A 12246-nucleotide genomic window follows, 5' to 3' on the forward strand; every position below is an offset into this window, starting at 1 on the left:
AAAATGGAGTACGTTGTACACAAGCAGACGACCATTGCTGTTTGCCGGAAGTGCTTAAGTGTACTGAAAAATTGTTCTTGTGCATTCTCTTTATGTTACTTATTTTTAATAAAAACAAATTAACCAACATTCCAACTATTACGAAGATCATTTGTTTACCATAAAGTTGGAAAAATTATCGATCACGCGCCCTGGTCAGCCAATCGGATAGCTCGCCCCACTGACGTCATATGGGTAATTTCGGTCATATGGGTAGGGGCGGCTTAAAATTCTGCCGAGCAGTGCGCTGCGATCGGCAGCGATGTGCATTTTTAAAACCTTATAATAAATTACACGCTTTACGCGGAGCACTTAGATGTGTCAATTAATGATCAGAAGGATCTACTCTAACGACTCAGTACGTTTGTAGAAAATCATCAAAAGCGTTTCAGGGTCCCTTTAATACTAAACCTTTATAGATTATCATAATGCAATGTGTTCAGCAACATGCACCATAGTTACTTTTTCAAAATGATCAAAATAACTAAATTTTATAGTAAAGCTTTGCTCAGTGATCCTGAACCACCAGTGCTAGCAGGTACTCCGAATATTAGAGCTACATGAGAGCTATATATAAGCTGAGTAGTTGTGCCAAAAATATTTGCAGGAAGCAAGTTTTTTGTTCCATTAAGCTTAAACATCAGTGGCGTGTTCAATTGGAATTCATTCTAAAGTTCCATTTGGTTATCCAAAATTTGAATGTTTTTTGGATAACCAAATCCAGTGTTCTTGTTGACCAGCTTATAAAACTGGTCAACAAGAACACTGCAGTAACCAGTTTCAATGTCATTAAACATAAAAAAAAAATATGTCACGAAGCAAGAGCATCTACAAAACAGATAATAAAGAAAAATCGTGTCTTACTGTCACTGGAGACTGCTTCTGTACGTCGAAGGAAGCCCAAGTAGCCGGTGCGTGCATACACGCTTCCAGTGTCTCCAGTAATGAGCCTGGCATTGAAGTGGTCATTGTGTTGGGATTCATCACCGTATACAGTGAAATATCCACTGGCATTATGGGGTGATTGTACCCAGATCTGTAACAGCACACAGGATCATGTGAGGTTTGGATGCAGAAGTCAAACTGCCTGATAACAGCACCAGACCATACATATTTCCTGGCACTTGCATTCTTATTCATGGCCAGAATTGGTGCATTCATGCTGTATGCCTTCAGGAGTACCTGTAATCTACAGCCAATCCCTTAAGATGCTATAGGTAGTTGAACATGCCATGCATAAGCCTTCTTTTCTGATCACTATTCCAAGCCAGGTATCTACAATGGAATGTTAGCCATTTAGTGATAGAGTCTTGTATCTACCTTACCAAGATGCTTTTTAACATTCGTTGTACTCCTCCATAAAATAGTCTACAGAGAGATGAACGAGAAGAAGGGAAACAGAGGGGCTTGGTTTTTGCTAATCATAGCCCTATAAGCCAACAGGCAATGAAGCCAAAAAAAGCATTGGGGTAATTAGCTGCGGTTGAAACTGAAATGTAGAAAATAATGAAAAGGGAAATGCATGAGGGTGAAAAGATAATTTGTTGCTGGTGAGGACCAAACCTACAACCTTCGCATTACGTGTGCGATGCATTACCAATTGTGCTACAGCGACGGCCATCAATCCGTCCACTAAGATGCGTATTTATGCATACTAGATGTAGCCCTGGGAGTGTTAGCCAGCGCCACTCAGAGCCATAGCAGGCAGATGTGGAACACCCTTTTTTTTTGTCTGATGGTGTCATAAAACACATAAGTTATGAGAGCAGGCACGTGGCTAATACACCCTCATATGCTGCCTACTGGCATCAAGGCTGCCAGATTTGAGACCTTTGTTATGAATGAACGAGAACAAGGGAAACAGAGGGGCTCAGTTTTTGTGAATCACAACTATACAAAGCCAACAGGCAATGAAATCATGGAAAGCATAGGGGGTAATTAGCTACGATTGAAACTGAAATGTAGAAAATAATGAAGAAAATGGAAATTAAAGTGGACGAAAAGATAACTTGTCACCGGTGGGGACCGAATCTATAACCTTCGCATTACGCGAAATGACACTTCAAAAGCAGGTGTACCTCTCCAAGGTGCGAGTCGCCGCACTGTCCCCGGGTGTCTGGGTTAGCAATGACCAGCTTGAGTCCTGGCAGCAGTTTCCCTGACTCGAGCAGACACAGGGAATGTGGAGCACCACGTTCCACCAGTGTCACCCGGTCATTGCGCAGTGCCCGCATATCTACATACACTTGACTTGGATCTGGACTTGATGCCCCCTGCACACATTACACAACCATCTGAGCATTTGTGTTAACCCTGACACAGTGATTAAATCTGTGTTCAACTAAATTACATAGTATATAAGTGACTGAATGCCCATCCATTGTTCTGGAGGTGAGGATGATGAAGCAGAAAAGTCCAATGTGCACATGGCATTGTGTAGTCAGAAACACAACTCTGCCACACAACTGAAATCTCTGCGTGGTATAACAGATATTGTATGCAAGCGGTTAAATTTTTGCACTTAGATTACACCTGTGCATCCATAAGCAACTGTTGTTTTTACTTTGAAAAGATAAAAACCTTTGTCAACACTCTTAATAAAGTAGCATTAATTCACTGAAAGTGTATAGTATATGAAAAAAAGAAGCAATACCATTGAGGAAACCAGCACCCCAAGGATACAAGAGGCATGCACCATACCAAACATTCCCTCTTTGGTCAACTTTATATTCTCTGTTTGCCAACAGTGGCCAAAACATGTTTCAAATGATGATTTTTTACATAACCAATGAAGCAAAAATATTTGTTAGCAACTGTAATCATGTCAGACAGTTGAAGAAGACTCACCTGAAGACAGATGGCGACATTAACTCTGCAACCAAAGCTGGTGCTCACAGCTCGAGGAGACAAGCCGAGTCCAGAGAACAACTTTGAGAATGAGGTGGTGAGTGCAATCCGAGGGCGCTCTTCCGCAACAACCACACAGGTCCGAACACAGCTCAGATTCACATTACGCTGCTGTTAAGAATAGAGAAGTGCAGATTACAACTATGTTATATAAAAATAAAATGTCATAGCTTTTCATCACTAACACAGAAAACATACAGCTCCAGTCAATACTAATATGTTCATTCACCTTGCATGTCTTTCTTTAAAATGTTCTGTACTTTATTCAAACATTTTGAGATGTGGGTGTACAATACTCACCTTCACACTAAAAAAAACATGTCAAGTAAGTACGATATAACATTCAATAATGAGGCATGCTAGTGCAAGGACCATTGCCTCCGACTTGGCATACCAAAATTACAGTCAATGATCGATAATTTGGACTGCACAGGGAACGTAAATAAGTCCGAACCATTGAATGTCCAAAAAAAACAAATTTATCAAAAAAAAAGATAATTTTGTTTACGTTTTAAGACCCCTGTGCAAGGAATAAGTGGTCCTTTGTTGCTGCACGCATTTCCACTTATGTGTAACCAAGTACACCTGTATTTCTGCCAGTTTTGTACTGTTGCTGTACGACCATGCATGGACTGCAAAGGCTCGAATCAGATCCGCATGTGAAGGCTCCGGAGCACACGGCACATCATCATCATTCGAGTTAGAGTGGCTGTTTTATGGTAGGAGAACTTGCTAAATTATTTCATGATCGTTCAGTTCGGCACACGACAACACAGCACTGTTGACATCTGCAAAGTCTCAACACCTCACGCTTAGCAGCCCAATGCTATATATGCTACCATGGCAGGTGTTCCAATTCTTCCGAACAAATAGAAATATCCCGTTGCATGCATTGAAAAGTTGCCTAGTGCTGGATCTTTCATCACGCACAGCTTGGTGGAGCCATCTATTTAAACACATGCCAACTAGCAGCTCTGAACGAGCACAAAATATGTAAGAAAAAGGTGTTTATCATGCGATTTTTGCACTAAAAAACAAGACGGATTAATTTCGGAAGCAGTAATCTGGACGTTGGTCATCGAAGAAAGTGCCAAACTGCCGTGACAAAGCGGCGCTGCCATTGCCAACTTTTTTTATCTGTGCTTTATCAGTGGCTGCTCCGCAATGCATGGTCGCTTTTGCAACCAAATGACTACGTTTGACGAATGGGGAGCGAGCATGAATGCAAAACAGTCGCAGCTCTGGCTCCCTAGAGGAAGCCATATACAGTAAGTCTAGGTGTACTAGGATACAGTAGGCAAGCTGGTGCAAGCTACCTCCCTTTTCATTACCATAAAAATTTCTCCTTACTCCCTTACACCTGCCAAAAAGCCAGCCCTTAGTTCAATTTTCACTGTTGCTTAGAATGCAGATGATCTCTCATTTTTTCTTTGTTTATGGTGCCAAAAGAATTGAGGACAAAATGTGCAGTCTAAATTCACAATATGCAGCCATCTCAAAGCTAAACCAACAGCGACATTACAGAAGCAAACATTATCTTATAGTGAAAACCTGCCACTCCATTATCTTTAGCCATGGTTGTAGCGGTGCTGTTCTCTTACGTTCAGCAAATTGGTTTGTCAAATTACGCCTCACAAAGTCTATGAGATCACCTTTGTTGTGTCTTTGGTATTCTAAGAGATCAGAAAAATGGCCTCCAAGCGCCCTGTGCATTTGCACATGAAGCCACATCAACGTCAACATCATTTCGGCGCCGTGCCAGAGAGCGTTGTGGCGTCGTGCAAGCGAGAACTCGCATCATGCCGAAGCTCAAATAAAAAAGACGGTGGGTGCTCAGCATAGAAGAAAAAACAAGACGGACATCATTCATGCTATCGAACGTGACATGAAGAAGTCAGTGCTGGCACGCGACATGGATCTACTGTTGACTACAGTGTGTGGCATTTGGAATGCGAAGAAGTTGCTCGGCAGCGCTGCTGCGACCGCGAAGAGATGTCGGCTACAAGGTTCGACTTTTCGCCATCGTTGACTCTGTTGTTGCCGAAGTGTCACCTAGCGACAGTGATAAGGATGACACGGAAAGCAACAGCAAGGGCAATTCAGGCCCGATAGTGGCAGTAGCTGTGCGTTATGTCAGCTTTATGAATGAAATCTTCATGATGAGAAAAGCATCCCGCAATGAAAAGGTGCCCAGTGACTTCTGCAATGCTACCGCGCCTGTGCACGGAGAATATGCAACGGCAAAGAGAAATCTGCCATGTGAGTGTTTGCCGAGAAGAGGGGGTTGGCTGAAAAGCTGGCTCGCAGCTTCAGTAAGTTTGAGTGTCGTCGTTGCTAGGCCGCCGTGGCATCAAACAAAAATAGCACTTTTGTCGCGCTAAGTGAATAAATACTGCGTGCTTTTCCCCCTTTTATCACACTGCCTCTGAGTTCCGTTTTTGACAGGTAAGTGAGCGATCTCATGCTATTTCGGTTAAACAATACTACCATTTAGTACGTACTTCTTTCCGAGCTCCGACAAGCTACGGTTTAATGAGGTTTCACTGTACTATTACTATTATTATTATTATTATTATTATTATTATTATTATTATTATTATTATTATTATTGCAGTCAACTTAGCGGCACTCATGAAAGTGATCCAAATTATTCTGTAGGTCGAATTAAACAAAAGGCAGAAAAAATTGCAATTCATCTGGCAGTAATTGCCCAATTCTAACGTACCCCAAAATGGATTCAAAGAAAAACTAATGTATAAATGACAGAGTTCTCAAACAAAGTAGAAATCTAACATGTACCTGATTTTTTAGCAAAATGTATTATGCCACCAATTCTGGCAATAAGATAGAAGATAAAACCAGCACACTTTACTTTCACAAAATAAAAATTTACTCTTAATTAACAATGTCATCACTTGTAAACAGCACTTTCTCGCCATCTATGAACCACAACATGATGTCCTCTGTACGGTTCATTGTGTGCTTGATATTCTCCTTTAATCAAACAACTACACAACAATCACAAACAGAATGGTGGCCCATATCTAGACTAACCACTCTGCTAGTTCACCCTGGGATGCTTGCAATTCTCCAGAATGCCAAAGACGCGTGATGTGACTTGTTGCTGCTAGCTTAGCACATAAAATAAGTTATATTTTGAGTAGGTTTTCAAAAGATGAAATGACACATCACTGTCATGGACTACTCATGCTACGTGGCAAACTGTCCTGTCACCATCTTGTGATGGCAATGGTGATGATGCTGGCTAGGCTACCTCTTATGGTAGGCTGTTGCGAACACAGTTTTGTCTTGTATTCAATTGCACTGTGCAGGTAATTTTTGGACAAGTTGCAAAAAATAAAAGCATACGTCAGAATCGGGTAATACTGTAACCATTCATTATGAGCTACTGTTCTCATACAGGGCAGGCCAAAAGACAGATGTTTTTGGCAGGAGATTAACATGTGTTCGATGCACTAAGTGTCCTTTAGGCACCACCAGGACAGACGCTGCCACTATTGGGGCTACCACTAGGGCCAGGCACATGTGGTCTGAACATTCAAGTTTGAATTACATAATGAAGTTTAATTTTCTAATCAAAATAACGAGACCTTGGGTCCATAGAAAACGTATGGGTACCAGTCAGGACCTTCGGTTGGCATCGAATTAACCAAACTATCAAATTAAGTGGACTTAAGCTAAAAGTAAGTCTACTATAATATTAGACAGTTTTAGTTTAGCGTACGCTATAAAATAGCGGGTCATCACTACGCATGCGCAGAACGTCAAACAACCCATAGCATATAGCGTACGGGCGCTATTTCTCAGATTTAGCGTTAGCATCTTTGCGTGGTTTGCGGAGTTTGTGTGAAACATGGTGGCGATTCCGGCTGCCCACTTTGAACTGAATTTGGTGTTGCTTTTGTAAAATGCACTTCAATCGTAGCAAATGACTGTGTAAACAGCTTTCGCTTAGTCTCGGACCACTTCGACGACAGAGTATTCCTTGTGGTGTCTTCAAGATCGCTTCTCGTTTCGAACGAGTTGAAGCCTAATGAAAGAAACATTTGAGATGTCAGCGCCACCTATCGCTACAGTCGAGAGATAGCCGCAACAACGGCATATGGCCTCCGAGATCCGAAGATCCCGCAGGCCAACTAAAACTGTAAAGGATGTGCGTTGCTTAGCGTACACTAAACTAAAACTGTCTATTATTATTATTATTATTATTATTATTATTATTATTATTATTATTATTATTATTATTATTATTAAATAGTTATAGGCATAACAGGCTGTCTCCACTGTGCTGCATCTATAGCTTCAGGGAAAAGCTGCCCAAAACCTGCTTGTACATTTTGTTTACTAGAAAAGTGCATAATGCAAGGGTAGAGCTGGCTCCTTTTCCTGCCTGTGCTTATGTAGCACAGATATTTAAAAGACCACAGGGAGGCGAGCATCAAGATTACATATAATTAAAATATTGTGTGGCTCATACTGCAAAATTTACAATATTTTGCAGTATGACACATTTAATAACTCTGAATGATACACGGATTTACAGCTAAAGCATAATTGAACATATTTTCCTTGCAGCTGAGAACTTCATAGGTTGAAAACTGCATTAAACCATGGTCTTCCTGCTTTAGCAAGGCAAGCTGTTTTTACCACGCTAGTAACTAAAAACAGCTTGGCAGAAATTAAAGCACCAAAGACATAAAATGAGCTTGTGATGAGCAAATAAATGTTGTGCTACAGCTTAAAGCAGTTTTAAATTACCCATTGCAGTTGCTGCACAATTGTAATCCAAGCACAAGAGATTGTGTAGCCTGGATCAAGTCTTGAGTTGCGGATATTATTTCTAGCTAAGGCACGAAAAGACAAAGTTATGAAGACACACCAGCTTGCAATAGAAATTCCCTTTGGGTGCACTGCGTGGTAAAATGCACTTCAAGTGCAGGTTGTCACTCATTGGTTGCATAGATCAAGCAGGAAAAATGAAAATAAAAAAAAAGATTTCACATCAAAAAGCCAGAGTCTGCCATGAGAGACACTGAAGTCTAGGGGGCTCCGTATTAATTTTGGCCTCCACAGCCACCAATCAAACGAGTTCATACTCAGCAGCACAATACAGTCGTCTCCCATTGATTTGACCCTTGCGGGACTGCAAGTTTTGGTCGAATTATGTAACGATGATCTCATTCAAATTTTTACTGCTTGAACTATGTCATCGTCAATGGACTACTTCAATATAGTATTACAATAACTATCCATGTCATTGTTGGTTAGTGGCCCACAGGCCTTAAAAGCTATCGTCAGCACTGACAAAATCATCAAAACAGTTATTTCAGAGGACATGCCATGTAAGTCTCATCACTGCAGGACAGGTTGTTTCCGTCACTATTGTCGCCTTGGGAGCCAATAGTTCCACCTGCTGAATTTCTTGTGTTCTCAAGTTTTAAGTAACCGCTGCACATATGAGAGGGCGCCAGTGGGAGGCTAATTAACCGCAGCGACATGATTTTGCATTAAAAATAAACAAGCTTTCCTTCAATAGCAATGTGTGGTTTCTCAATGGGACTTTCCAGTGCATTTGAATTACCATATAATGATTGCACACGTGTAATCATCGCACCCCTGAATTTGGTCGTCAAAACTCGATTTTTTTTCCTTTCCCATGTAATGATCACACAGCGATATGTTGTGCGCCAAGTCTAACTAATGATGATTGCACTTACCATCAGTCAAATGTTGTTGAATGCTACGCGAATGACTCTTCAAGACATACCAAGCGCTCTGCACGCACCGAACATTCTTAAGCAGATGCCCCATTTCATTCCCTTCATCACTTTCTGCACTTACATGAAGAAAAAGCTACAACCAAACTTGACTTGGCTTTATTATTTGTAGGCTTTATAATGGTCGTGGTCAAAAACAAAAAAGGCGCTTTTCGATTCTCGTCTGCACTTGTGGGCACGCAACAAAATGCGAGCGGCAACTATAGTAGCCACGTTTACACTGATATGTTAGAAGTCTACCCTATTCATACGCCGACGCTTGTAACACAGCTAAGATATTCGCCCACCCAAGCGGAAGCATGCTGTATTAAGATAGTAGTGAAGATAAATGCCGCAGTTTCTGCAGCGTGCCCGCCATGTGTTTCTGTCACTGGTAGCCAAGCGCGCCCATCTCTGTTTCTGTCCCCTCAAAATGGTCATGGCTATGTTATTGCCGCAAACTTGGCGATAGTAATGATATTATCCATTACTGATACAGAAGAAACTGTTTTAATGCACGTAATATACTCACAAGAAGAAAAAAAATTTGCGTTCGGCTTGCTCCGCCAGCCGCTATTTTTTTTTTGGTGTGCCACACTGTTACAGCAGCAGCCACCTATTTGTTGACCTGTTGTCATCCCGCAGCAAAGCGGGATGTAAAAAAAATGTTTTCTTTTCGCAGGAAATTTAACCAGTGTAATAATCGCACCCCTGAATTTGCATCAATTTGTTTTACAGAAGAGTGCAATCATTATGCAAGTAAATACAGTAACCAAGGTCGAATTCATGGCAGAACAGTCTACTGTGCTATAGCCATTAACAACGGTAGGTCTAAGCCAATCAGACAAGCACTGCTAGAACCAATTGTCACTATCCACACACTGAAGCTCACACCAGTTCAAGCTTTATGTTCCTGGCATGAACGCAGGTGCCAACAAGGTGCTGGCCCAGAAAGTGGCACATCTAAGGCTTTCAAACACTGCTTTCGTGTGGGTCCTGTGATGGGCGTAGATTTTGTAAAAGTTTAATTGAATTGAAGTTCATTAATTTGCAGTCTGACTTAATTGCGAAGGAAAGTAATGACCCAGTTAGCCCCTGGGTCCCTGTGCTTCTTCACAAGGCTTCTCTTTTTGGTGATGTAGAAGAGCCACTAGGTGTTCTACATTTCTTGTAGAGGCACAGTTACATCTTTTGATGCCAGCTAGATTTGGCAAAGGATTCATTAACATTTACATCCCTTAACCTCAGAGACGACAATTTTGGAGCAGCCTGGTGTAGTATTAGTTTTTATCAGGATGGTTAAGCAAATCCCATCCAGCACATTCTAGTGTACTTAGGCAAAAATAGTGGAATCACTGTACTTTGGTTCCAGCCTTATCTCAACCATACTAGACTGCTTTCATCGACTTGGAAGCTGCCGTTCTACTGCTATCACCAGGATTAGCTAGACTGAGGTGAACAACAGAAGCGGATGAAAATAATCAATGTGTTTACATTGGCTCATATTATCAAGTTGTCACAATTCTACATTTGGCTAATTGCAAATAAACTCCAGCAGCTTAAGCACAGTGTCATATTGTTTCATACTCTGTTCACTATAATGCAGTCCCATTGTCAAAGGCATTGTTTTGGGCTAGTTGGTCTGTCATACGTGTGCTGTCATTTACATGATGTCACACCTTTGTGGAGATATGTAGAAAGTCCATAAAAAGACATGTGCCTTTCAGAAATAAACAACTGGAAGTTAGCATCGTGCATTATCGTTTCCATGTCTGTCCCTGCCTTTTTAGCACTAGTGAGGTTCCCAGTCCCATTGTCTTATCCCCAATTTATGACAGATGCCCTTATGTAACTTCAGCCATTCCTCTGCAAAAATAAGGCAGGTTCAGTACTGTCACCAATGCGCACCTGCAAGACTAACTACTCGAAATACAGAAAATGACATCATTTGTCAGAAGCACCATCACTTACAACATCTTTTGCAAGAAACAAAAGAAGCTTGTAAGTGCCAAAAAAAAAAAAACATATTACAAACTTGTTCAGTTCGTTAGGCATGTTTTTGACAGTTTTGACTGTCAGCAAAGGCAACCACAATACACTTTACAAAGTTGACTTGATAGATGGCCTACCTTCAACTGAGTAATTGACGACCCGAGTCCTTTCGTGCATAGCTCCATCACTCCATAGGAGCAAAAGGTGTCTCGCACTGAAAACAATAAACCTTGGTCATACTCTGCAGTCACTGTTAAGAGAACAATGAGAGAAATAAACTAGAAAAAGTTGAAAGCATGTTATAGGGAAAGAACCACAATATGCGCCAGCCATTACCTACCAATTCTATTAGCAGATGAAAAAGGAATTATGTATGATGGTATTGAAAAATTCTGTGAGCACTGTATGGCTTTTTTTTTATCATATGTGATCAAATAGTATGAACAATTATTGTGTTAAACAACGTTTATAAAAGAATTCAGGCAGGTTTCCAGTGTGACATCCTCCACATGACAAGGACATGACACGGTCCTCTTTAACTTGTTAAAAGCTTTTCTGCTGACCTCAGCATTGTACGTAGATTTGCCATACCAAATTTGGCCAATAAACCCTTCTGGAACAGCACAGGAATGAGTGGTAGTGTCTTGCAGTGACAAAACCAAACGCACTAGGAATGCATCAAAACTTGAGCTGAACACAGAAGCATGTCTGTGTATACAGTGGTGTGTGAAGGCTCAATGCTTGCAGCATGCTGGCCAGATTGATGAGGAATACGAATCCATACAAATTGGGGACAAACACTCTTTTCCAAGCAATGGGGTCATACAATGGCCGAGCATCTGGCTGGGAGCGTGCTCTTGCATATTCTACTAGTAGGTACTCGGTGGTAGCTCTAATCTGCCTCTTACAGCCATGGCAGATGCTCTTCAGCAAGGCCACCTGTGGTTGAACAAGGGGCACCCAGAGACCACGCATGTAATCTATATAGGGCCCCTTTTCAAGATGCAACCTCCCAAATAGCCGAGCTCCAGGCCGGGGGACATTTCTACGCATTAAATTAGAGAAGTTGGTGGGTTTCCGGTGGCACTGGGATTTGAACCTAGTACATCCTGCATACAAGGTGGATGCTCTACCACTAGGCCATCATTATGCTATGTTTATATGACCAAAGAATTTCACATTAAGAATACTCGAGGGAAATATGGTGCTAGTGTGTCTGTGTGCACTGCCAGTAGGGAAGTTGAGCCAGCATAGGAATGGTGCACAGTGCACGAAAATGTTCAAATTTTGTCCTTGTAGCTTCGAACAACTCTGTGAATACTGATCTTAATGTTTTCATTACTCATATTTAATCAAAAATTTGTTGAATGACAATAATTAGCTTTGTTTATCTTTTAACTCTACCATGCCATGGTTTATAATGCACTGTCAACAAATTTGCCCAAGATACATAATTTTATTTCAAGGTGCTGCAGACTCCACTGAAAGCAAATCACGAAGGCAGGATGATCCATTGTGCATTTTCTAGTGA

The 12246-nt window shown here is 41.3% G+C and overlaps 1 protein-coding gene across 10 annotated transcripts in view; it reads right to left on the reverse strand.

Moving 5' to 3' along the window:
* Positions 1 to 12246, reverse strand: part of DIP2 (disco-interacting protein 2) — a 349848-nt gene that overhangs the window by 23632 nt on the left and 313970 nt on the right. For all 10 annotated transcript variants that reach the window (XM_070531319.1, XM_065449303.1, XM_065449311.1 and 7 more), the window contains 4 exons: positions 10853 to 10929; positions 2887 to 3057; positions 2118 to 2312; positions 904 to 1075 (listed from right to left, as the gene is read on the reverse strand). In XM_070531319.1, the coding sequence (XP_070387420.1) occupies positions 904 to 1075; positions 2118 to 2312; positions 2887 to 3057; positions 10853 to 10929 (615 nt within the window). The remainder of the gene's footprint in view (positions 1 to 903; positions 1076 to 2117; positions 2313 to 2886; positions 3058 to 10852; positions 10930 to 12246) is intronic.

Source organism: Dermacentor albipictus, chromosome 1, assembly GCF_038994185.2.
Source record: "Dermacentor albipictus isolate Rhodes 1998 colony chromosome 1, USDA_Dalb.pri_finalv2, whole genome shotgun sequence".
In the NCBI taxonomy this organism is placed as follows: Eukaryota; Metazoa; Arthropoda; class Arachnida; order Ixodida; family Ixodidae; genus Dermacentor; species Dermacentor albipictus.